Genomic DNA, 25,551 nt, shown 5'->3' with positions numbered 1-25,551 from the left:
GCTCTAGAAAGAGCTCCTCCCCTCCAGGTAAAGTTGCACTCTCCTGGCAGGGCCGTCACTCCCCTCGGTGCACGTGTACACATACACTCCCCACAGCCGCACGCTGGCCACACGGGTGCCACGGGAGATACACTCACTCCCACTCCCATCCCCAAACAATCCCACCTCTTCCTCAGCAGCTGCTGAGTCCTAGACCTGCTGTTTTTACCACATTCCCGTAACCTGCCAGTGCCTGAAAAGAGAAGACATGGGGGCTCCTCCACCCAAGGCGAAAGGGACCTTGGCCCAGCTCCAGAAACTTCTGACCTCCTGGCTGTTCAGAGAGAAAGACTGGGATCAGCGTCTGGATGAGGCCCATATGCTGCAACAGAAGAGGTAGGCTGCCCCCAGATGCCGCATCCTACCTCTCGCTGATCCAGAAACCCGCCCACGCATTCGGGTCTGTCCCCAGAATTCAGTGCCAGGCACCTGGACGTACCCTTCCTGCTGAGCCCACCCATTGCAGTCACAAAACCTCAGCTGCCCCTCGTGGTGGTGGTGGTGGCTGCGGCGGGGGTTGGAGGGGTGCCGAGTGGCGTTGGGTCACACAATGGGAATTCCGTAAGTTCAGAGGCAGGACTCTCACCTGCCTGCCTGGTGGGAGAGAGAGGTGGGGGACCCGCGGGACCAGCTAGAAGAAGCCAGGGTGTATGGGTGGCATGCAGGCCCGTGCGGGCTGGTGGGGAGCAGGTTACTGGGCGAGGGTTGAGATACTGTGGGTTTTAGAAGACTTGCTGGTTGAAGAAAGAGGGAAGAACTCCCATTAGTCAGAATGGAGTTGAGTGTCTGGAAACGGGGAGGAGAACTCTGTTCGGTGTAACACCTGGGGCTGACCAGCTGAGGAGGGAACCCGGTGACACTGGGACGTCCTCAGTGCAGTTCATCTGCCTTTTATCGAGTCCACTGTGTACGTCGCGGTGCGATGGGAGCTGGGGATCCAGATTGCATAAGGTCTGTGTCTGGTCCTGGGACACTCAGTTCAGGTGGGGTGGTACACCTGGGGGCGGCCAGCCCCGAGGACTAGAGCCTGGAAGGGCATGCAGGGCAGGGGCCCATCCTGCAGGAGCAGCTCTGCTTCCGGGTGGTCAGGGGACTTGTCTCCCATCACAAAGCAGGGATGTGAGGTGAGCAGACATTAGCAGATCTGGGGTTCAGCCAGGGCTCGTTTCCCGGGCAGGTGGCCTCTACGTTTGCACAGGACCCCTTCAGGAGAGCCCTGCACTCTGTTTAAAGCACTTCTGTCATCATCTTGAAATTCTTAATTTTTAAACAAGGGGTTCTGAATTTTCCTTTTGCTCTGGGCCTCACAAATGGTGTCGTGGGCCCTGGGTGCCGTCTGAGTCCTCATTCCAGAAAGGCTCTCTGCTTGCTCACCAACCCCCACCCTAGGCCCTGTGATGGAACCTTTGGCCTCCCCACCTCCATCCCTGCTGCCGAATCGGATTAGGTCAGTATCTGAGAGGGAGCTGGGTTCCAGACCTTCCCTCTGCAGGAGGAGTGGACTAGAGACTCAGGGCGATAAGGCCGTGTGCAGTGTCCTCAGCACAGGGCTGAGCTCTGGAAGCCTAGGCCTGGCCAGCCTGCGCTGGGCGACTCGGACTGAGGGTCTAGGTGAGATGGGGCAGGGGGCTGGTCCTCACTCGGGGGGGTCCCTCCCAAGAGCGCTTTCCTAAAGGGAAGACCTGAGCTCTGCCTTGACGTAAAAGGCTTCTTCTTTAAATAACACACTTTTTCCCGGGGCTCCTGGGGCCACTGGAAGAGAGGACTTTGGAGCTGGGGGACATCGTGGTCACCGGTCAGTCTCTCTGTCTGCCTTTCATCTCCCTCATGACCTCCAAGCTGCCAGATCCCATGGTCACCTCCACAGCCAACAAATACGTGCCCAGCAGGATCGGCTTCAGCTTATTGTTGTGTTTGGTTCATTCAGGAAGGGGAGAAGCAAAGAGTAACTAATAGGGGTGCATAGGACGTGCCCCTCCACAGGGCTTCGCCATCTCAGAGAAGCCCCAGGCTGCCCTCCTCCTCAGGTATAAGCTACACATGGAGGGCCTCGAATGAGGACAAAACACGGAAGGAATAGACCCACCATTTCCCACCCCAAACTGCCCCTGCCTCCCAGCAGGGGTGTGTGTCTGAACAGCCTGGAGGGGTGATCAGAACACCTCAGCAACTCACAACCCTGCAAAGCTCTAACGGCTGGCCCTTCTCTCCCTCTCATCCCAGTTCTGATTCTCCCCTTGGTGAAAGAGAGCTGGTTGAGCAGGTCAGGGTGTCAACCAGGGGCAGAAATTCCATCTCTCTCACCTGCTCCAGTCCCTAGGTGCCTGAAACATGTAGTCAGCTTAGATTGATTCAGCCAGGCCTGAGGGCCTCCTCTCTGAGCCCCAGGACCACCCATTCCATAGCCCAGGCCCTCTTCCCCCGGGTACTACACCCCTATGCTGAGTTTCCCAGTCAGCTGAGCCCTGAGGTTCCTGCATGGGGAGATCTAGTGGGATGGACCCACTCTGTTCTTGGTCTCTGCGACTCTGTCCCTACCTGACTCAGGTTCATCTTCTCCCAGGATTCGGGAGTCTCCACTGTTTTGGGCAGCCAAGGAGAATGATCTGTGTCTCCTGAAGAAACTCCTGCTAGACCGAACCTGCGACTTCCGACAAAGAGGTGGGTTCTGAGTTTAATGGGATGGAGATGGCGGCCATCCGGCCCAGGACTCTGAGGGTTTCTGCAGAGGGGCCTCTTCCTAAAAGGGCTCTGGGAAGTGTTTGACAGCCTGTCTTTCTCTGCTTCAGGAGCCCTGGGGGAGACAGCGCTGCACGTAGCGGCCCTCTATGACAACCTCGAGGCGGCCATGGTGCTGATGGAAGCAGCCCCGGAGCTGGTGAAGGAGCCCACCCTGTGCGAACCATTTGTAGGTGAGCCGCCTACACCGTGTCTCAAGGTGGAAACAGGGAGGGGAGGATCGGTCTGATGCAATCTCTTACAATGGGCCTCCGAGTGGGGAGGACTACAGAAGTCCTGCCTGGTCTTGGCTTTGAGCATCCATGACGTCTGAGCCATTTTTTATTTCCCTTTAGCTCCTTTCATGCTCCCAGAAGGACAGGACTCTATTGCTCTCACAGCCAACACGAGCGTGGTTACAATGACGGCCCACCCCAGTGGTGTAGCAGTAGGAACAATGCAGTGAACAGCCTGAGGGGCTGCGGGCCTCACCCCAGGCCACTCTGCTGAGCCAAGGGCAGAAATCTATTCATGGATTTGTCAGGCACCTACTGCAAGCCGGGTGGGATGGTGTGTCTCCAAAAGAACTGGGGACAGACCCATGACTGAGGGCTCCCCCTGAACCAGGTCAGACAGCACTGCACGTCGCCATTGTGAACCAGAACGTGACCTTGGTGCGAGCCCTGCTTGCCCACGGGGCCAGCGTCTCTGCGAGAGCTACAGGCACAGCTTTCCACCTCAGCCCCCACAATCACCTCTACTTTGGTGAGAGCCAGGGCCAGGACCAGGGCCGGGAGGAAGGGGAGGTGGGCGGTGGGCAAGAGCCAAGGGAGGGTGGGCTGAGGCGGGCTCCGTGCTGGGGACACTGGTGTGAGGGGTCAGCCCTAACAGGGCTCGAGGCCAGAGCGGCCCTCTGCACCCTCCCTGCCTGTGCTTCTGCTACCAAGTGTCCCCAGGCCCAGAGCTGAGATGCGGGGAGGAGGAGGCGGTCACTCGGGGAGACTGCCGGCCCTGCCTGCACTCATGCCATGGAGCCTCTGCGTCCCCAGGAGAGCACCCTTTGTCCTTTGCCGCCTGCGTGGGCAGTGAGGAGATGGTGCGGCTGCTCCTTGAACACGGAGCTGACCTCCGGGCCCAGGACTCCCTGGGTAGGTGCTGGGGGTGGGAGACGAGGGGCCGGGACAACCGGCAGGCCTAGCCTGGGCTGGGTGTGGGGAGCGTCAGGGCCTTGGGTCCAGCGGCCACGTGACCCCCGTGTCGCCCCCAGGAAACACAGTGCTGCATATCCTGATCCTCCAGCCCAACAAAACCTTTGCCTGCCAGATGTACAACCTGCTGCTGTCGTACGATGGGCGGGGGGCCCACCGGCAGTCCCTGGACCTGGTGCCCAACCACCAGGGCCTCACCCCCTTCAAGCTGGCCGGAGTGGAGGGCAACACTGTGGTGAGAGACACCCCCAACTCCATGTCGTTCTCATGACCCTTATGCCCAAACTCCCCAACTGGATGGTGGCCCCGTACTTTTTACCTTGTCAGTAGAATCCTCAGTCAGAAGTCCCTGAGTCAGGGGGAACCTTAGAATATCTGCAGGGAACCCAAAGTTCTGCTCCCTTTGCTTGCTCTCTGTTTTCAGATCTTTATAGGGTTTGAGGGGAGGAAAGATAACCAAAAAATAACAAGGCGGTCCATGTAATCAAAGGCTTACCCATTCCCAACTGTCGGTCAGTCCCGAGGATGGGGCACCAGCCCTCTTCAGTGGTGGTGTCCCCTTGACCGACTTTTCACACATTAACCCTCCGATTCACCGCTGTGTTCTCGAAGATGTTCCAGCACCTGATGCAGAGACGGAAACACATACAGTGGAGTTACGGACCGCTGACCTCCACTCTCTATGACCTCACGGAGATCGACTCCTGGGGAGAGAAGGTGTCCTTTCTAGAGCTCGTGGTCTCCTCCAAGAAGCGGGAGGTATGGATGCCGGGGGTGTCTGGGACTGTCAGGTGTCTGTGAAGAGTCTCTTTGCTTAGGTCTCAGCTCCAGACACTTCCCTGCCTTATTATAGATGGAGCTGAGACCCCTGGGACCTTTGGGAGAAAAGTCCTATCAATACCCCTTTCCTGATTGCGTTCTCCCTCTGCTTAGCTCTAGTCCCTTCCCCTTACCTTTTTCATATTAGCTTTTCGGATGAGGAACTTTCCAAATGGAAGTTGCTTCCTATCATTCATTCATTCACTCATTCATTCAGTTTTTCATTCATTCATTGGTTCATTTATTCAGCATACGTTCTGTGTCCCAGATGCTGTACAAGGAACTGAGAAGCAGAACCAAATAAAATACAGTTCCTGTCAGTCAACTTTCTCAATTGCCAGTTCCCTCCTCTCAATAATTGCAATAGAGTTCAACGTATACCATCACAGGGGTTTGTACTGTGTGGCAGCAACATTGAGGTTGGACAAACCAGAGAAGATGTCACAGAAGTGCTTGAGCTGGGTCTTCAAGGAGGAGCTGGGAATCACCAGGAAGATGAGAAAAAAGAGAGCTTCCCAGAGAGGGAAAAACACAATAATCATTCAGACAGGACTAAATTGAGTGACACGAGGGAAAAGAATTTTGTTGAAGACTGGTAGAAAGGAGAAAATGCTTCGAGCATGCAGGAAACTCCCAGATAGTGGCACAATATGGTTTCTGTTTCTTATCTGCCGCTTGACGATTTCTTGGGAACCCTTCTAGAGCCACAAAACTCAGGTGATTGTTAGAAGTAATAAATACAGGAAAAGCTGAGTGGCCTGTTTGTATGAACTTTCTCAGAGACTATTCCTGGCAACAGAAAAGCTTCGAGCAGCATTTCTTAGGAATTAGTGCTCAGTCCCTCCCGTGACTTGTGCCACCACAAATCCTTGGTCTCTGATTGCAGCTGGCTGGCCATGTTCTCCTATAGGTTTTATTGTTGTCTTGGCCACCTGGTGTTCTGTTCGCTCAAAATTCCTTTCTAGCTCCTTTTCTATCCCTCACTGCCTTCCTCCTCAGTGCCATCGGGAGACCCAGACTCCTACCTTATGACTGGAGCCCTGCCAAGCTTATCTGGGAACTGCTCACGCTGTCTCTCCTGTCCTATAGGTTGAGTGGAGAAGATGTTCTTTCTGCCAATGGTTAATCCCTCCAGCTGTGCTTTCAATTTGCTTTTTCCTACTTCAGATGCCTCATGTCGTCCATGACTCTCTCTCATTTGTATCTTTAACTGTTCACTGTCTACTTAAATCAGAGCACCAGCCCCCTGGCTTAGGTTATTGCCACATCCTGCTACCCTCCCTGTGTCCTCTGTTACTCTTCTCCAGTCCACAGGACTTCTAGAGCAAATCTGACTGTTTCCTTGCTTGGATTCCCAGCTGCTTCCCATTGCATTCAGAAAAAAGCATTCAAACTCCCTACCTTCGCATTCATGACACAGGATGAAGTGGTCATGGTCTACTCCACCCATTACAACTCCTGCCTGCCACTCCCAACGGGTTCGCTCTTATCCCCAAGCACACCTATCTGTAAACGGCTCCTCATACCGTCCTGCCTTGGCAACTGCTGCTACTTCACGGAATCATCTTGCCAACTCTCCCTTCACTCACCTGTCTGCTGCTCATTCTTCAAGTTCCAATGACGCTATAGTGTCTTGTGTTTACTTCTGTAATAGTTTATCTGCAGCAGTAGCACAGGGCCTAGCATAGAGGAAAAATTTCCTAGATGTCTGTAAAAACAACAATGACTGAGTCACTGAATGAATGATACTAGTGTTGATTGCTGCCCTGCCCATCGGGGCCCAGTGGGAAGCCCAGCATGCCTCACTACGTTGGTCACCCCAAGCTACATTCTCCTCTATGGCAGGCTCGCCAGATCCTGGAACAGACCCCAGTGAAGCAGCTGGTGAGCTTCAAGTGGAGGAAATATGGGCGGCCCTACTTCTGCCTGCTGGGCGCCTTGTACGTGCTTTATATCATCTGCTTCACCATGTGCTGCGTCTACCGCCCCCTCAAGTTCCGTAGTGGCAATCGCACAGATGCCCGTGATATCACCCTCCTGGAACAGAAGCCACTGCAGGTGACTCTTCTCCCAGGGGGCTGAAAGGGAATATAAACATGGGGTGATGGTACCAGAGATCAGAGTGATACTACCCAGGAGAGACACCCCTCACTGGGCTCCAACAGCCGCAGGCTCCTATCCCTCTACCCCCCACCCCGCAGACAGAGATCAGTCATGAGACAAAGGGCCAGCAAGGAGGCCTAATGAGTAAAAGTGCACTTGTCCAGGGAGCTATGGCTTCTCTTGTTAAGTCTGAAAGAATGCTTGCTATTATGAGCACTGTGCATTTGTAAAATTCCTCTCAGTTTGTAGAGGGGACCAGTCTTCTGTACTGTGAGCCTCAGCGGAAACCCTGTTGTTCTAAAGGGAGGGGAATTGTGCTCCAAGTCCATTTCTGAGTTTGTTTCTGGTCTGTTCGGGCAACATAACCCCGCTGGCTTGCGTTCTCTCGTGTGTACTGTCGATGTGAGCGTGTTGGCCGTGATATGTCAGCTATCTGACCACCTGTCCCACACACTGCAGAGGAATGCCTGGCTCGTAGCAGGTTGAAGCAAATAATCTCCGAGGTCCCTTTTACTCTTGTGGGCTTGCCATTCTGTGGTGTCCTTCAGAGACCTGGGTGGTGGTGTGGAGGAAATGTAAGAGGCTGCTCTTGAAGGGAGCAAACCCTCCTTCGTTTGTAACAGAATGAGTAGATTCCAATGAGTAGTTCTGAGCATAGACATTCAACAAGCATAGCTACGTTTGGGTTGGTGTATTGCTCATAGGACGATTGTTTTGTCCTGGTGACCTGAAAATAGCTGAAGGGGGGTGCAGGCATGTGGCAGAAAGTGAAAGACAGAGGCAAGTATGCCAGTCAAGTATGAGTAAGAGCTAGGTGACTGGATGTATGCTCCATGCAGGACGGGCCAGCCGTCGGTAAAGCTCAGCCTGGACTAGGATCAGAAAGGGAGCATAAACTGCCTGCCTCATCAAGGAGCAAAGTCAGACCAAAGACTGGTATACAATGAGGAAGAACAGGGTGAAGTGCCTCACTAAACCGAAAGTAGGTCAAAACCCTCCATCTCTCCTGCTTCTATAACTGTCTCTCCACCTATAGACAGGTGCGCACGTATCCAGGGCCACCGTCTCTCACCAAGTAGGATCCCCTTATTAGAGGCGGGCACAGGGCACTCAAGGAGGGTGTATCCCATGCATCTCAAAATGAGCATAAAGACCCCACAAGGGGAAATCGAGACATTTCAGAGATGGCCATGTTGGATGGGCGAGTGAGTAGAAATGGGAAAAGGTGTAAACTTGAACGAGTTGGGAATGGCTGGACTTTTCCAACACCTCTGGTCCTATTTCCTCAGGTGTGTTCTTCCCCAACATTTCATCGTCTCAAACGTACTTGGGGGGTGTGGGTTTCTGGATCTAGAATGTACATAGCGTTCTGGCCCAAATGTTGGGTGATGCTGAACCATTGATCACCACTCCTTCCTGTGTGTCTCTCTCTCTTTAGGGCATGACTAACATGACAAACATGTTGCTTTGACCCAGACAGTCTAAATTATATTTTAAAAACCCTCCCCTTGCCTCAGGACTAGGTGAAGCATAATTATAGCTGATTGCACCTATCCATCCTCCCCCCCATTCCTTCCTTTTCCCCTTTAGCATGTTTACCCTCTGCCTTCCACTTAGGTAATAGCTACTTTCGCCCCAAAAGAAGACTCTTGACTTTCAAATAGTCTTTTCTTGGTGGGGGAGGGGACTAAGAAGGTTAAGAATGTGGCTGTAAGGGGTTTGGATAGCAAAACACAGCAATGCCAGGTTCCTTATGCTTTGGCACTGTCCTTTGAGTCTTGTTCCTGAGTTTATGGACTATTTGTGTTCCTTTTATTCAGTAGTAAGTCAATTTGGATTATATCAGGGGCTCCCACACTTATCACCATGATTTGAAAGATTCGGCTTTCGTGATGCACCAGATTTGTTCAATAATAGGAAATTCCCTTTTTCCCTACTCTTATTACTTGCAAGTCGCAGACCAATGAAACTGCACTTACACAGTGTCTTGACCGGATTTCTGCCATTGTTGACATATCAACTGGCCAATGGAGCTTTTTCTTCAATAAATGAATACTTTACTGTGCAATTATATTGCTCACTCTGGACGCACGGGGCTCTTAGTCACTGTCAGATTTCTTCTGTGCCTCTCATGGGACCTGAATAAGTCACTGGGCTCCATGCGCACAGCCTGGAGAACCATCCCAAGCCTGCTCAAATGAAAGAAAAAGCTCATTTATTTATTTCAGCTCATCTAAAGCAGACGTATGTGAGGATGGAGTTAGTTTATCTCTATCCACTTTTGGAGATATCTTAACAGGTGGGGTGTCTTCACTCTAAGTTGCCTCATTTTACAGTCATAAAAGTTTTGCTGCTTTTTTAGTGTTTCCCAAGAATTCTATTAATTAAGTAGAGTTAATTTCCTATCTGTATTTAATGTCGATCTGGTTTAGGCAGAACAATACTCACGATAGTACTAGTTCTTTAGGTTTCCAGGAGAGTAGAAAGTTCAAAGTCTAGGAATTAGGCAGCTTGAGTATTAGTCCTAACTCTGAAACCAAATGTAGCTGTTTGGCCTTGGGCGACCCTACCTTCTGCTAGATAAGTAGTTTTTAACCAAGACTGAAACATGGGAAGCTACTAAAAATACTAGTTCTAAGCTACGTCACACCTAATAAATCAGAGTGACTGAAACTGAGGTTCTGGTATTATTATTTAGAAAGTCTTTGAGTGACCCTAATACTTAGCAGGGGCTGAGAACTACTGGCTTCCGTCTTTGAGATCAACTCAGCTCTAACTTCCCATTCTTAAGTTGATCACTCTGATCATTTAGATTCCTGATGTGCTGTCCAGCAAGAGGGTGCCAATCTCTCACCATCAGATTTCCTTTTTTTGTCTCTGAAGATTTCCTTGATCTCTCCCCTGCCCTTTTCCCAAAACCATTTCACGAATTCGTTCATTAAACAAATAACATCAAGAGCCTCCGAGAGCCTAAATATTATTCTCAGTGTCAGAAATTCAACACAGTCTGTGCAAAAGACATGCAGTCTCTGCCCTTTGAGAGTTTACAGACTGGTTTACGTTAATTAAATGAAAGGATATTTCATTACAACCTATGCTTGTTACAATTCACATTATTTTTTCATATGAAAAGGAAAAGAACAAGGCACTAAGATAGCTTATAACAGGGGCCTGGGGAACCGTGGAAGGCCAGAGAAGGCTTCCTGAGGAACATAACTGAGATCTGGGTAAGAGTTGAAGGTGAAAACTGAGTTCTGGGCAGAAAGAATGCCACTTCAAAGAACCTCAACAACATCTAGGAACTAAAAGAAGACTCACTAGGGACCAGGGAGCTGGGGCAGAGGCTCTAGGCAAGGTTGTCCAGACAGATCCTTCCCAAATCACCCAGGACCTTGAAGGTCAATTGAGGAATTTATTCTTTATCCCAATGAGAATGGGAAACTCTGAAGAATTTTAAATAAGGGAGGACCTTGACAAGACTTTTAGAAAAATGTCTCTGTTTATGGGATAGAGAACAGGTTTGAGGGGGGCCAGGGAGGACGTGGGGAGACCAATTAAGAGGTTATTACAGGTCAGCAAACAAGAGACGGTGGTGGATTGGCTGTGGGGAGACCGAGACAGGGGCTCGGCATCAGGAGACTTATTGAAGGTCAAACCATGGCTACTGTGTGATGGATTCTACTGTGTGATGGATTGGATCAGAGAGCAAGGGAGAGGATCTTGGCAAGAATGACTGGTAGGTTTCCATCCATTTTAAATCAGCCTCCACCTGTTACGGTCAGTGGGATTGATTTGTCTATACATCATTATTACCCGTAAGGTCTCCGTGGCCCAAAGCACCACAGCTATTGGAAAACTAACTTATCTCCAACTCTACACTACTTTGCTCAGGGCTACTAACCACCTCACTGTGGAGGAAGCACAACAAATTAAAGGTAGGGAAAGAGATGAGGAAAAGCAGGGAGCTGGGGAGGTAAAAATAACATGTACTGAGTGCGTGGCACACTCTATCCTCATTTCTCAGGGCCCCGAGATCCTGGGAAAGAGCAGATCCTGGCAGCGAGCCTGGAGTGGAACCTGTATTTCTGACTCACTGCTGGGTGATGCTGAAGGGATTCTGTAGATCATGTTTTGGATGACAAAGCACTTTTATATTATTTGATTCTCGGGGATAAATAAAATTATCACCCACTTTTAAAGTTGGTGAATCTGAGGTCAAGAAAGGTTAAGTTCTTTGGCAAAGACACTCAGCTAGTAAGGGCAGTGCTGGGACTGGGGGCTGGTCTGCTTCACTTTGGAAGCTTCGCCTTTAATATCAAGTCAGGCCATTTCTCCTTCCAGAGTGATGTGCTCGATTCCATTTCAGAAGGGACCCCTTGCATGGAAATGTGTCTCCACGTTTTGCCCTGAGCCAGTGCCTTCCCTTTATCTGGCCACATGTAATCTTTCCCTGTCAGGATGTGGGACAGTGGAATGCAAGGAGTCCCATATGGAAGTCCCCCCCTGCCCCAGCTTCCAGAGCTACTGTCTGTTTTTCTAGATTTTATCACAGGCATCGTTTTTGATGCGGTTTACCTATTGGTACACAGGGTAAGTCATACTGCTGTGGTAAGGACTCCTCTGTGGAGACTAGAAATTTTCTAGATTCATCCTTCTGTGAAAATGTAAAGACTAGGACATGAAACAAATCTTTAAGGTAGCCTTAGATTGGAACTAGGAGATTTTTCTCTCTCTTTAGCCCAGTGGTTCTCAACTCAGGGTCCGTATGGGGTCTGACAATTAAGTTCGCGAACTCATCCTAGAAAAAGTGCTACACACCTCATTGCTGAATATCATTACAGTCACCTTCGAAGTCCTCCCCTTGGGAAGCTATGCAACTGACGCCAGTGCCTAGTCCACCCTTCAAAGCAGTTTTGGAACTCTTTTTCTGGAATGGCCATTAGAGCTGTCATCTTATTACCTTTGATGTCCTGAATGTCATCAAAATGTCTTCCTTCCAATATTTCTGTTATCTTCGAGTAAAGAAAGAAATAATTGGGGGCTGATATCAAAAAAAAGTTAGCAACGTCATTTTGACTCTAGATTTGGACTGATGGAACATTTTTCGTCATGGAGAATTGGCTGACTTCCATTGTGCACTTTGACGCTTTGTTTCAGGGTCGTATTGGTACACCCATGTTTCATCACCAGTGATAACATGGCCAAAAACATCATCTTGCCTCTCCAAAAGGTCTTGGCAAACTTCGACCCTTCTTTGCTTTTGTTCATTGGTGAGCTCCTTCAGGACCATTTTTGCACACACCCTTCTCATGTCAAAATTTTCAATTAAGATTTTCCTACCTGTTTCTCTATCAATATTTACTTGGTCTGATATGCTTCTTACAGTCATCCGACAATTTTGAAGTACAATTCGAAGAATTTCTGCAATGTTTTTGTGAGTTCTGCTCGTTACTGGCCTTCCTGACCTCTCTGCATCAGTGACGTGTTCTCTCCCCTCAGAAAAACGTTTAATCCATTTGTACACCGCCGTTTTCTTCATGGCATTATCCCCAAAACTTCGACTAACATGTCTTCGATTTAATTTCCACTCTTGTCAAGTTTAACAAGAAATTTAATGTTTGTTCATTGCTCTATTTCCAGCCCAGACATTCTCATGACGGCACACTAAAACACGCAACAACAATAATGAACGCCACTCAGCAAGACACCGCCACACGTCAACACAAACTCAGTTGTGAGACACTGATATACCCAGGTTATGAAACCTTACCGAGCTGTGGGTACAGAGCTGCCAATGTACTCGCACAGTGGCAAGTTTGTGAACTTAATTGTCAGACCTCATAACAGGAATGCCTACATCTAAAAATTACACGCGAGCTCCCTGTTCCAAACGAATTGAATGAGAGTCCCCAGGTTTGCCTGGGCATAGGTGTTGTGACGAAAACTTCCCAATTGTTTCTGATGGGCAGCCTGCTTAAAAACCCCTGCACAGTTCAGAGGACTGAATCAGAGTAACTCTTCTTTACCGCCAGCAGGATTCTTTCTGAGACCTTCATTTCTTTGCAAGCCTGGGATCTTGGGGAGGAAATGCGGGCTTATGACTGCGGTTTGACAACTTTTTCTGGTTTTCTCCCAGCTTCCTCCTGTGCTCTCTACCCTTCCACACAGTGGTACATGGTTCTGTACACACCCCCTCTGGGCATTTCCTTCAAGACAGTGAGCTCGGCCAGCTGATACGAGACAGCTACCTCAATGGGCCAATTCTCAATGAAGTCAGCCTCTGCAGGGGATTTGGCTGTTGACAACTCCTTAAATTCCATGTGATGATGTAAAGACATCTAGTCATTGCTGGAAGACATTTGTTTTTAAAGGGGTGGGGTGGAATATTTTCTCAGTGCATTATTAGCCAGGCATGTTTAGGTGACTCTGAGCTAGGAATCTGAAAATCCCAGAAAAGCCCAATAAGTTGTCACCCTTTTCCCCATTCCCACTTCCTTTTCTCCCTAGACCATCCTTCTGCATCTACCTCTCAGATCAGACTGGCTTGTACTTGCCTGCTCACCCTCTCCTTTCCCTCCTTCCTCCCTTCTTTTCTTATTAATGGAGCACCTACTATGCTGTGTGTTGTGGGTAAAAAGCAGGAGTTAGAGGTCACAGCTCTCAGGGAGCTTTCACATGACTTATAGGACTGGAGGACCCAGATGGTTGCAGTGTGCTGGGTGACATCCATAAGCAGAGAGTGGCACCATGGACCCACAGGAGAGGTAGGTGGACCAGGAAGCTTGCTGTGACCTGAGTCCTAATGATTACATAAAGGCAAGCCAGAAAAAGGTGGTGGAGGAAGGAGACCGTAGCACTCTGCCACCTGGTTTAAAGGAGGGGACCTTTCGGGACAGACTGGTGGAGGAAAGTACTCTAGGGTATTCAGATCCGAGGTGAAGCTGATGCAAAAGCTTGGGGTCACTGGACGTCTGTTACTCACAGCTGAACTTGTGCAGGGAAACTCCTACTAGTAAAGGAATTTTGTTGAACAAGCAAAGGGGTACTGATGAGGGGAAACCCCAGAAGGAAGCGGGGGTGACCAAAACTGTCCCCAGTGTTCTCCATTAGTTGGGGTTTCACTTTTTCATTTCCTGAGGGAATAGCTGGTGCTACTCTCCCGCTGTCCCCTTGGGGCACTCTGGTTCCCCACAACCTTCCCTGCCAACTCTCGCAGTTTTTTTTTTTTTCTCTTCCTAGTGAGCTAAAGAAAGGTTGGTAGCAGTTATCCTACTGATTACGACCTGATTCTCAAAAGGCGTTAGTATGTTTTACAATCGAAGGCAGCTGCCATAGGGACAGTAAGATAAAGAAATGAAGCAGGCCCGTAAACTGATAGAGGAGAGGTGTATTCGAAGCTGTTGCTAGAGCTGAAGATAAAAAATAAAAATAAATAAATAATAATTAAAAAAATAAAATAATTCTAAGCTTCCTTGGAAGCAAAGCAAAAGGGAAATTTCCCATTATATGATAAAATAAAATTGACCATTTTCTCAAGAGAGGTAACCATCAGAGAAGTTTACAGAACATCAGTTCTTTAAACAACAAAAAAGTAACTGAAGTCTAGTCACAGGTTCTTAGATCACATTGATCACCAGGCACACAGACACCAACTCTTTTCTGGGCCCCGTGTGATGACACGAAACATTTCTACCATCTGCGGGTAAGTCTGGCCCTACTCTTAAAGGCTATCTCCTTGGTTTCTTCTGAGCTGACCCCCACATCTTGAGCCCCCATGTGGCACTTAGTAGGTGCTTCCTTTATACCAAAGATCACCTCTTACCATATGGCATCTCCTTCTGTTTCAAAAGCTGTGCCTCTCACTGGACCAGCCCAGGAACCTCTAATCAGAGGTTCCGATTTCTTAGAAGTACAGAGATGTAACGTGCGATCACATCCTCCCAGTTTTGATCCACTTTCCCACTGGCCACGAGGACTTTCAGCTCCTTTGTTGGGTGCACTGTGCAGAGGTCTGACCTTGGAGAATAGAGCTTCCAGAAGACCAAAGGGTATTTGAATGTGTTAAAATTATTGGTACAATTTTATATGGGAATTATATTATATACGAAACACAGTTTTTTTGGAAAGAGGGTCTTTCCAAAACCCTCTTTCTGATATTTCAGATGGGCTTATACCTTCAAAAAAGTTACTATATATATAGGATCGTTACTATAGAATTCTATCCCTATGCCTGTGTGACATTGCAAGCCTTCTATTGGGAAGTAACTTGCATGGGAGGAGGGTGGTCTTCTTTCCATCTTGACCTTAGAACTATTCCTTCTACACCTACTGCTCAGGCGAAGGCAGGGGCCCTTCCTCAGAGCTAAAATCTCTAGCACCTTGTCTACCTTTTCTCTATTGCCAAATCATAACAAAACCACAATGAATATATCTATAGTGCTTTATGATTTATAAAGTGCATCCAGATACATCATCGAATTTGATCTTCCAATAACCATGGGAGGCCTTTCCATTTTCCAAATGAGGACCCTCAAGCTCAGGGAGGTCTAGTGATTGATTCAAGTTCTCACCAGAGCTCGTAGGTTCTGGGTCCGTACTGGAAACTGAATTCTGCGATGTGTATGGTCTATTCTTCCTGCCAGGAACCACAGTGAGATTGGGAAAGCTGGACTTTCTGCACAGCTGAAACTGTTCCAAGCCACTAATACCTCTTCCTGTTTCTGTAACTTTCTTAACTTGATGCTCTAAACTGTGAGCTCAGCCCCTCAGTACATACGTCATAAACGACTGCTCACAACATGTATATAAAAGGTGATAGCTCAAGTTATCAGCATAAGCAACATTCATATATTAAGTCTTAGATACGCAGACTAATGTCCTGGTCACAGTTAGACACAATGACAGATACAGTGGAGGGGTGGCTGGTGGTGGTAAGGGGAGCTTTTCTTCATCTTGGATAGACTTCAGTTGCTTTAAATCACTTGCTCCAAAGGATTTGACTCTCAGTACATCAGAAAGCACTTCTTATCCCAAGTTTCCCCCCCACAGGAGGCCTATGTGACCGAACAGGATAAAATCCGGCTGGTGGGGGAGCTGGTGACCATCGCTGGGGCTGTGATCATGCTGTTCCTTGAGGTGAGGTGCAGAAGGGGTCCAGACTGAGGCCATCCCACCGAGTCCCCAGACTGAAGTGCAGTCTCCATGGTCTTTTTGTTTACTTGGCCTCTTCCCAGATCCCGGATATCTTCAGGGTTGGCGCCTCTCGCTATTTTGGACAGACCGTCCTTGGCGGGCCGTTCCATATCATCATGTGAGTGTCTCTTCCTTCTAGCCCCCTGCCTTCCCTCACCAGAATTGTTCCAGGTCTCTCTGGGACTTAGACCTCAGCGGACCATCCCCTCCAGGGATTTCTGTCTCTGGTGGGCTTGTATGTGTGAGCGTATGTGTGTTTTAGATGTAAGGACTAAGCCTGAGGGTGTGGGTACCATCCAAGTCATGGGTGTGCTGGAGAGGACCTGGAATATTGCCAGCCCTCCTCTCACTCGCGCCTCCCTGCTCTCCCCCCAGCATCACTTATGCCTTCCTGGTGCTGGTGACCATGCTGATGCGGCTCACCAACACCACCGGGGAGGTGGTGCCCATGTCCCTTGCCCTGGTGCTCGGCTGGTGCAGTGTTATGTACTTCGCCCGAGGATTCCAGATGCTGGGCCCCTTCACCATCATGATCCAGAAGGTCAGTTCTTTCCCCAAAGTTTCCCCTGGATTCAGCCATAGGACCTCCCCAGACTGAGGGTGGGAGAGGGAAAATGCTGTTCAGAGTGGATCTGGTTGAAGTATAGGGACCTCCTGCTCTGTTAGCGATAGCTGCTGAAAGGCAGTCCGCAAAAGGATCGGCTCACCCTCCCTTTCCTCTTCTGTTTGCTGTAGATGATTTTTGGAGACCTAATGCGTTTCTGTTGGCTGATGGCTGTGGTTATTCTGGGATTTGCCTCAGGTGAGAGCACTACTCCCTCCCCCAATACATCATTGGATCCAATTCTCCAGAAAGTTCGCTCGAGCTCCTGCTCTTAGTTCTCATTTGCATTTCTCCCCTTTTATCCCCCCTGGTGGAAAGTGAGTCCAAAAGCACACTCCACATCCATAGAATCAGGGTCACAGAATGGCCTAGAAGGGAGACCCAGGTGCTCTGAATTTCTGGGCCAATACATTTATGTTGACTCACTGCCTTGCAAGATCTTTAAAGGAGAGGTAGAAAAAGGGCTTTGGAGAGAGAGGGACATTAAACAGGAAAGTCTGGGCAGTTGTGGATCTCAGAAAACCATGTAGGCAAACAGAAAAAGGGCATGATTTAGCTCTTCCATGTTTACACTTCAGAAAAAGAAACAAAGCACATCACATGCTTTGCTCTGTATGTGTGGTCTGAGTTGAGAGAAAGGGAAAGAATTCTAAGAAGATGGTACAGAAGAAGGCATTTAGAGAGTTTAAGGAATGAGGGAGGAAAACAGAAGAGTTGTGAAGAGAGACTGGGAAAAGAGAGGAAAGCAGGGACTCACTTAAGGCCCAAGGTGCAGTGGGAGAGTGCAAGGAGGAGAGAAAGGAACCCAGCAAGAAAGTAGAGCCAGAGAGAGGGAGAGGGAAAGTGAATGAGTAGAAGACGAAGGAAGAGTGAAAGGCAACAGTTCCAGTCCAGTGTTCAATGTCTGCAACTGAACATTCATAATGAGAGGATGTACTGGATGATATTTAGAGACCCCCCAACTCTGAAAGACCGGGGCTCAGTACAAAGGGCCTTATCTCTGTCTTAGGAATTCCCCTACTTAATGGGGGTTTCCACAAGACAGTAGACCAAAAATTTACACCAAGAGCTGAACAATATATAAAAGCATAAAATTGTGGAGCCTGCCTGTTTGGACTATTCCTTACATACCCTTTCTCCTTTCTCCCCACCCTTTACCCCACCTGCATCTACACATGTATAAAATGAGGTAATGGAAAGAGAGTGATTTTTGTTACCTAAACCCAGAATCTCTTAAACTACCTCTTCTGGGTTGTTGACCTTGCTTTTTTCTACGTAAATAAAAAGCAATGCTGTGTCATAGACCCTCTTTCTGCTCTTGGGGTCACCTTGTTTATGCTTCAGTTCCCCATACAGAGAAGAGTCCTTTAAAAGTTCTAGTGTATAATAAGTTTCCACCTTGCCCAGTACCATCCAGGAAGCTACACATAGAGCAGAGGAAACTTTCCCACGATGGTCCAGGGGATCTCAGAGTGATGTATGGTTATCTAGAGGCCATTGAGAAATTTTTAAAAGGTGTTTTCTTTTAACCTTTTCATGTGCTCAGTTCTTTAAACATTTTGAAGATTCTATGCATTCTTGTAACAACCTGCCTTTTAAGTATTTGTTTTTCTAAAATATAAAAAACAGTTATGTGCCTTATTTTATATACAGTAGTCCCCCCTTATCTGTGGTTTTGCTTTCCGTGGTTTCATTTACCTGCAGGCAGCCATGGTCTAAAAACATTAAATGGAATGTTTCAGAAATAAACAATTCATAAGTTTTAAATTGCACACTGTTCTGAGTCTCGTGATGAAATTTCATGGGCTCCCACTCTGTCCATCCGGGATGTGAACCATCTCTTTGTCCAGCATCTCCATGCTATAGACTCCCCGCACCCATTAGTCACTTAGTAGCTACCTAATTTGTCAGATTGACTGTTGCGGTATTGTAGAGCTTGTGTTCACGTAACCCTTATTTTACTTAATAATGGCTCCAAAGCACAAGACTAGCGATGCTGGCAATTCGGATATGCCAAAGAGAAGCCGTGAAGTGCTTCCTTTAAGTGAAAATGTGAGTACAGTACAATAAGATATTTAGAGAAAGAGACCACATGCACAGAACTTTTATTATAGTGTATTGTTAAAATTGTTCTATTTTATTATTAGCTATTGTTGTTGATCTCTTACTATACCTAATTTATAAATTAAACTTTATCATGAGTATGTATGTATAGGAAAAACATGGTATATATAGGGTTCAGGACTATCAGTGGTTTCAGGCATCCACTGTGGGTCTTACAACAAATCCTCCGTGGGTCCGGGGGGACTGTATGTGTGTGTGTGTACACATACACAGAGGGTAACAAAAAGATATAGACACATTTTAAGAAAGGAAAACTGTATTAAAATTGTAATACTCAACATATACCGATAACAAAAGATGAATAAAAGGCACATTTGACTTCTGCAATGACAAGAGGTGCTCAAAGAGGTTACCATCAGCATCCAGACACTTCTGATTATGGTGAACTACTGCTTGAGCATAGATAACATCTCTTAAAATGTGTATACAGTTTTTTGGCTCCCCCAGTATACAGAGGGTATCAAAAAACTGTACACACATTTTAAGAAAGGAAAAACTGTATTTAAATGATAATACTCAATATATATCGATAACAAAAGGTGAATACAAAGTCATGTGTATATACCCCCGACATATATATAGAGAGATGTGTATATATATATATATATATATATATATATATATATATATATATGTATATATAATTTTTTGCTAAATGGCTGAGTATTACCATTATCCAGAGTGATGAACTCTGTCATAGGTCATCTCAGGATTAGCCAGGTCCACAGGTAAAATGTGACTCACATGTGTGTACATTCACACATCTACATTTATGTGTGTATAAGTCTGGGTAAGTGTACGGAGATATATGTTGGAGGTGGAATGAATGCCCACCAGACCCATGCTTATTGCAATAACTCTCTTTTTCCCCCATCTCCATGCCGTTTTCCTGGGCGGAGCAGCGTTCTTTATCATTTTCCAGACAGAGGACCCAAGGAAGCTGGGGGAATTCTATGACTACCCCACGGCACTGTTCAGCACCTTCGAGCTTTTCCTCACCATCATCGATGGCCCTGCCAACTATGACGTGGACCTGCCCTTCATATACGCCATCACCTATGCTGTCTTCGCCATCATCGCCACGCTGCTCATGCTCAACCTGTTCATTGCCATGATGGGTGACACTCACTGGCGGGTGGCCCAAGAGCGGGATGAGCTCTGGAGGGCCCAGGTGAGTTTATGAGTGTTCGTTTTACTAAGGGGCAGGCGATGGAGAGAAAAACTAATATGGGTTTTGTTGTCGTGAATGACTCTTTGGAGAGTCACAGAAGACCCAGCGGGACCGTCACCTCAACAGAAGTACATTTGGATAGATGGAGGGGACAAAAGGAGAGCCGAATGGTAGGGTAGTGCTGGGATCAACACCCAAGATCTAAGAGTGTTGGTCACAGGGGAAAAGGAGATTCAGGAGTCATCTTTGAGTCCAGTGGGAACTAGAAACTGCCTTGTTCTTATCTCTCCTCCTTTTTCACTTGGACCTTATCTTCCATTGGCTTCTATAAATCCCTGTTTCTCTATGATCTTTTCTTTATAGTATCATAGGCTATCAAAATTTTAGAGTTCAAAATTTTAGAGTTGGAAGGGTCTTTAGTGGTCCTCTAGTTGAGTTTCTCTCCAATGTATAATCATGTATTGATCAGAGAGTCTTTCAATATCTTTTTAAATGCTGATTATCATGTGGATTTGGACAGTGCTTGGGAGGTGAGCTTATTTCACATTTGAAACTTTTTGTGTTATTAGAAAAGTCCATGTTACATTGAGCAAAAAGCTATCTTTCTCTAATTCCATTCTTTGGTCCCAGTCTTCTCCTCTTGTATAATGCAGAACACTCTTCCTTATGAGTACCATTCAAATATTTGAATACAGCCATTATTTATCCCCTCAGACTTTTCATTCATGTAACAATAATTATTTACGATCTGCTATGTGTTGGGAGTACAAGCATGAACACACCGATGCAATCTGTGCCCTCTTAGGGCTCAGTCTGGTCGGGAAGACAGACATGAAACAAGTGACTTCACAGAAAGCAGTACCTTTGCAGTACAAGTGTCACAGTGAAGTAGAAGCTGCTCAGAACAGGATACAACAGAGGAGTCCGACTGGAAAGTTAGGAAATGCTGTTCTGATGGAGTGACATTTAAGATGAGCCCTACACATGGGTTAGGCATTAAGAAGAATGAGAGAGAAGGATGGAGGTTAGGGTTTGTATCAATCAGGACTCTTGGCTACAGGGACAGAAACCAACTGAAATAGACTTAAAAAAAAAAAAAGACTGTGGAAGGAGGATGTGTTGATCCTCATAAATGGGAAGGTTAAAGAATTAAACTAGCTTTAGGCATATCTGGCCAGAGCCTAGATGTCCATTTCACACATTATATCAGTTTTTCTGTTCTGCTCTCTTTTTGCCCAGCATGTTGGCGAGATAGCTTAGAGAAGCACTAAACACCCAAAGGAAAGAACAGGTATACCACATAGCACAATTCCAAGGGCCCCGTTCATTTTGTATTCTACGTGCCTCTTGATGCTGTGGAGTGTGGAGCCTTTAGAAGAACATCTTTCCCCCAGTGAACCCAGTCGAAGTTCCATCTCAGTTACAAGTTTGAGTCATTGGCACCTCCTTAAATTGAAGGTTAAGGCTAAGGACTGCATAGTGGTGGGGGTAGGGGTGGAGTTTCAGGGAGAATAGGTAAATTAACCAGAACTGGGTGCAGTCCAGTCTACTCTAATCGATAACTGAGGGTAGTGATGGAGCAGTTCTCTAAATGCAAGGTGGGCTCTGTTACCAGAGAAGGTAGGGGGGCTGAAAGATGGCGCAGCAGAAACAATGAGGGTCCCTTTCAAGACAAAGAGTGAGAAGAGCTATCCAGGGAAATGGCATAGAAAGGTTGGAAGTCCTGAAGTTGGAGGGAACTTGGTGCAACTAAGAAACCGAGAGAAGATCAAGAGAAGCATGGAGTACCGAGAAAGACAGACAGGAAGTGGTAGAACACAATGGAGGAGATTGTGCTTTTTAAAGGATTGGTAGTTCCTTCAGTTAATTCAGTTAATAAACCTTCCTGGCCCCAGTCCATCCTGACTGCACCCTTCTGTTCATGCCCTAATAATAGATGATGGTCTTTTCGAAACTAGAATGCTCCTGATATGATTAGAGGAATGCAGCATGAAGAGCGCTCGTACCTTTCTTTGCTTTAGCTACTACACCATAAATTGCACCTAGAAAGGAGTCACGTGTTTTAGTAAATGTACAGTTGGTCCTTGTTAAGCTTATGATCAACTAGAACCCCACTTTGTTACACAACTTACTTAGCTAAGCTCCTTCGCCGTTTTCCTGTACTTGCACAGACACTTGAGTCTTAAACAGAAATGGAGAACCTTCTGCTTAGTTGCCTTCAATTTTATGTTATTGGTTTTTGACCAGCATGCCAGTCTGGTGAGATCATTTTTATATTGCTTTTGTCACCTTGCAAATTACATATCCCTCCCAGTTTTGTGTCACACGCATATTTGGTAAGTTTTGCTTCTATGTTTTATCTACATTTATCTACATATCTTCTATGTTTTATCTACAATTAATGAGCACTGGGCAAAGCGCATGTGACACGCCAGAAGATTCTTCCCTGCCAAGTTTGTTGTCATTAACTCACCCTTTTCCTTCTTAGGATGTGGGTATTTAATTTGTTATAAATTCCCTGAACACTGGCAGCATCACGTCATCCCCAATATCACAGAGATTCTATTTAATCATTTATTTAAATCAAGATACTTGGTCTATGGTTTTCCTATGAGAAAGCAAATGAGATTAGTTTGGAGTGACACAATTTCTCTGAACCTGAATAGTACTGTAGAGGTCATTATTTTATTCAAAACACTCATAAAATATCCTCTCTCCTTTTACGATGAGTGGTGAGTAAAGCTGGTAGCACAGGCCAGGGGATGGGGAAATGGCTGTTATCTCCACTGATCTCTGGTGTTCTTATCCCACATGTTCCTTTGGTTACTCTCTGTCGGTGGCCTCCCGTGTTCTCTGAACCTCATGGCTCTTTCCTGAGTTCTTTCTTTACCCCTTTCCTCCTTCCAGGTCGTGGCCACCACAGTGATGCTGGAGAGAAAGATGCCTCGCTTCCTGTGGCCTCGCTCCGGGATCTGTGGGTGCAAGTATGGACTGGGGGACCGCTGGTTCCTGCGGTGAGTGACACTGTGTATAAGTGAACTGAAAACGTGTGGTGCCATGAAAACGAGGGTGCCCAGTTCCGCATTTATCACCTTCCTCTCCGTGCTTGAGAGTCCAAATTGGACCCAAAGGAGAAGTCATCACTTTATAAAGTGAGACTGCACTAGCCAGCGTGGAGGAGGAGGCTGGAGCTGAGGAGGGGTGAAAAGAATGATGATAGCTGATGCCGAGCTGGGTGTACATCGGGGTAGTAACGTGTGAAAGGCTACATGTGTGTATCCATGCTTGGATGTGGCCATGGGTTACCCAACTTGTTCTAGTCTTGTTCCCACCTGACCCCCATTTCTAGTATATTCTTGCCTTGCAGCTAACTTCCTTCAGAGTTTACTCTTAGCTCCTCAACTTCCTTTCCTCTCTTATTTATTTCCTGAATCGCATCTTCACACCTTTGTGACATATTTCTCTCTTAATTGGCTCTGCTTTCTCTTTCATATTCATCCATATTGCCCCAACCCTCATACCCTCACACAAGCCCTACTGCCCTCCAAATCCTGAATGCAGGTCTCTGCCTCCGTTTACCTGCACTTGCCTTCCCTTGATCCTAGATGATCTTACTTCAGTTCTGCTGCCTTCCTTCCCCTCTTGATCCAGTTTCCTGCATGTGCCCCCATTTGCCTCTATTTCTCCCTGTGGCCCATCCCTCCCCCACCTCGACTGACTCCTTCTCCCCTCCTCAGAATTGAGAGCCACCACGATCAGAACCCTTTGCGCATGCTTCGCTATGTGGAAGCTTTCAAGTCCCCAGACAAGGAGGATGGACAAGAGCATCTTTCTGAGAAGCAGCCCTCCGTGGTTGACAGCGGGACTCTAGCCAGAGACTCCCTGACCCTTGCCACTCCGTCCCTGTCCCGGACCACATCCCGCAGCAGCGGCAGCCACTGGGGCTGGGAGGTCCTTCGTCGCAACACCCTGGGACACATGAATCTTGGACTGGAGCTTGGCGATGGTGATGGAGAGGAAAATATCTATTTATGATTCGAAGCCCTGTTATTCTTGATGTAACTTCAGGTGGCCTGGCGGGGAGTAGAGAGAGAGACACTTTCCCATGCAAGTAACTACCTTCCATGCCTGTTAATCATGTGAGGAGGTGAACAGAGCAATTCTTAAAGGCCGCGTCTCACCCTTCACCTAAGTGTGTCTGGAGATGGGCAATGGGCACCTGTTGTCCCACTTTTCTTCTGTGTTCTTGGAAGTCGCACATCTTAGAAAAAGAAGGTATCTTTTCAAGCAAAGCTGGACCTAGGCCTCAAAGACATGAGCTAGGGGTGCTGGGCTGATGTCTGGATCCTCTCTCTGTCTGCCCACAGCAGGCACTAGAAAGTAGTCTGCTGTGCAGCCTGCCTGCTGCCCCGTGCTGAATATGGCAAGAGCCAGGCGTGGCACTGAGATCAAGGCCACTTTTTCCTGTGTCCCTGTAGGACTGACTCACCACCTAGCAACCAAACCCCAACTGGAAGACTGCAAGAAGAAAGGTTCTTTACCCCTGTTTTAGTAAAACAAATATATTGTGGCAAGATACACGTAACATAAAATTTACCATTTTAACCATTTTTAGGTGTTACGATTCAGTGGCATTAATTCCGTTCACGTTGTTGTACAGCTATCACCAGGATTCTTCTATAGAACTTTTGCATTATCCCACGCTGAAACTCTTGTACCCATTAAACACGAACTGACCACTATCCCTTCCCCGCTGCCCCTGATGACCAATATTCTACTTCCTGTTATAAATTTAACTATTCTAGGTACCTCATAAAAGTGGAATCATACAATATTAGTTCTATGATGTCTGATGTATTTCACTTAGCATAATGTTTTCAAGATTCATCTGTGTTGTAGCATGTATCAGGATTTCATTCATTTTAAAGGCCAAACAATAATTTAATTGTATACATCTACAAATTTTGTTTATCCATTCATCCATTGATGGACATTTGGGTTGTTTCCACCTTTTGGCTGTTGTGAGTAATACTGCTGTGGGCATTGGTGTATAATTCTCTAAGCTCTTGCCTTCAATTCCTTTGGGTATAGACCTAGACGTGGAATCGCTGCGTCTTATGGCCATCCATGTTTAATTTTTTTTGAAGAACTGTCACACTGTTTTCCACAGTGGCTGTGCTATGTTACATTTCCTCCAGCAATCGACAAGGGTTCCGATTTCTCCACATCCTCACCAGTATTTGTTACTTTCTGGTGTTTTGATAGTAGCTTTCCTAATGGGTATGAAGTGGTATCTTACTGTGGTTTTGATATGTGTTTCCCCGACGGCTAATGATGTTGAGCACCTTTTCACGTGTTTATTGGCCATGTGTAAATGTTTTCCCCCCCTTTTTTTTTAATTTTAGAAATATCTATTCAAGTCCTTGGCCCATGTTTGAATTGTATGGAGTTTTTGTTGTTTCTGAGTTGTCTTATCCTTGCCTTGTGATATTCAGAGTCTGCAGTGTTTGTGTGTCCTTTGTATCCTTGTGTGTTTTTAAGTATGTGTGGTAAATTATGCCTTTCTATGCTTG

General features: G+C 47.1%; 1 protein-coding gene across 2 annotated transcripts; it reads left to right on the top strand.

Annotated features, from left to right (window-relative positions):
* LOC308492809 (transient receptor potential cation channel subfamily V member 5-like) lies at positions 1–25,551 on the top strand. 2 transcript variants are annotated; one of them, XM_081038258.1, is made up of 16 exons: positions 58–375; positions 2,603–2,700; positions 2,829–2,951; positions 3,385–3,522; positions 3,807–3,905; positions 4,025–4,200; positions 4,578–4,724; positions 6,630–6,842; positions 13,574–13,651; positions 15,936–16,022; positions 16,121–16,197; positions 16,455–16,620; positions 16,815–16,881; positions 19,710–19,978; positions 22,886–22,992; positions 23,716–25,551. In XM_081038258.1, exons 1-16 carry the CDS (start codon positions 248–250, stop codon positions 24,011–24,013), a joined length of 2,271 nt encoding a protein of 756 aa, XP_080894384.1. In that variant the 5' UTR covers positions 58–247; the 3' UTR covers positions 24,014–25,551. The 2 variants fall into 2 exon arrangements, with proteins under 2 accessions (XP_080894385.1, XP_080894384.1); XM_081038259.1 differs by lacking the exon at positions 13,574–13,651 and having other exon boundaries at positions 1–375.

This window comes from Rhinolophus hipposideros (genome assembly GCF_964194185.1).
Source record: "Rhinolophus hipposideros genome assembly, chromosome: 25".
Classification (NCBI taxonomy): domain Eukaryota; kingdom Metazoa; phylum Chordata; class Mammalia; order Chiroptera; family Rhinolophidae; genus Rhinolophus; species Rhinolophus hipposideros.
The sequence above is the reverse complement of the archived record's forward strand: the minus strand, read 5'-3'. Positions and strand labels throughout refer to the sequence as shown.

Excerpts from the sequence above, each read along its gene's own strand:
- LOC308492809 (XM_081038258.1), top strand. The coding sequence starts at position 248 with ATGGGGGCTCCTCCACCCAAGGCGAAAGGGACCTTGGCCCAGCTCCAG. Across the intron at positions 4,201-4,577 it reads GAGTGGAGGGCAACACTGTG|ATGTTCCAGCACCTGATGCA; the intron begins GTGAGAGACACC and ends GTGTTCTCGAAG. Across the intron at positions 4,725-6,629 it reads TCTCCTCCAAGAAGCGGGAG|GCTCGCCAGATCCTGGAACA; the intron begins GTATGGATGCCG and ends CCTCTATGGCAG.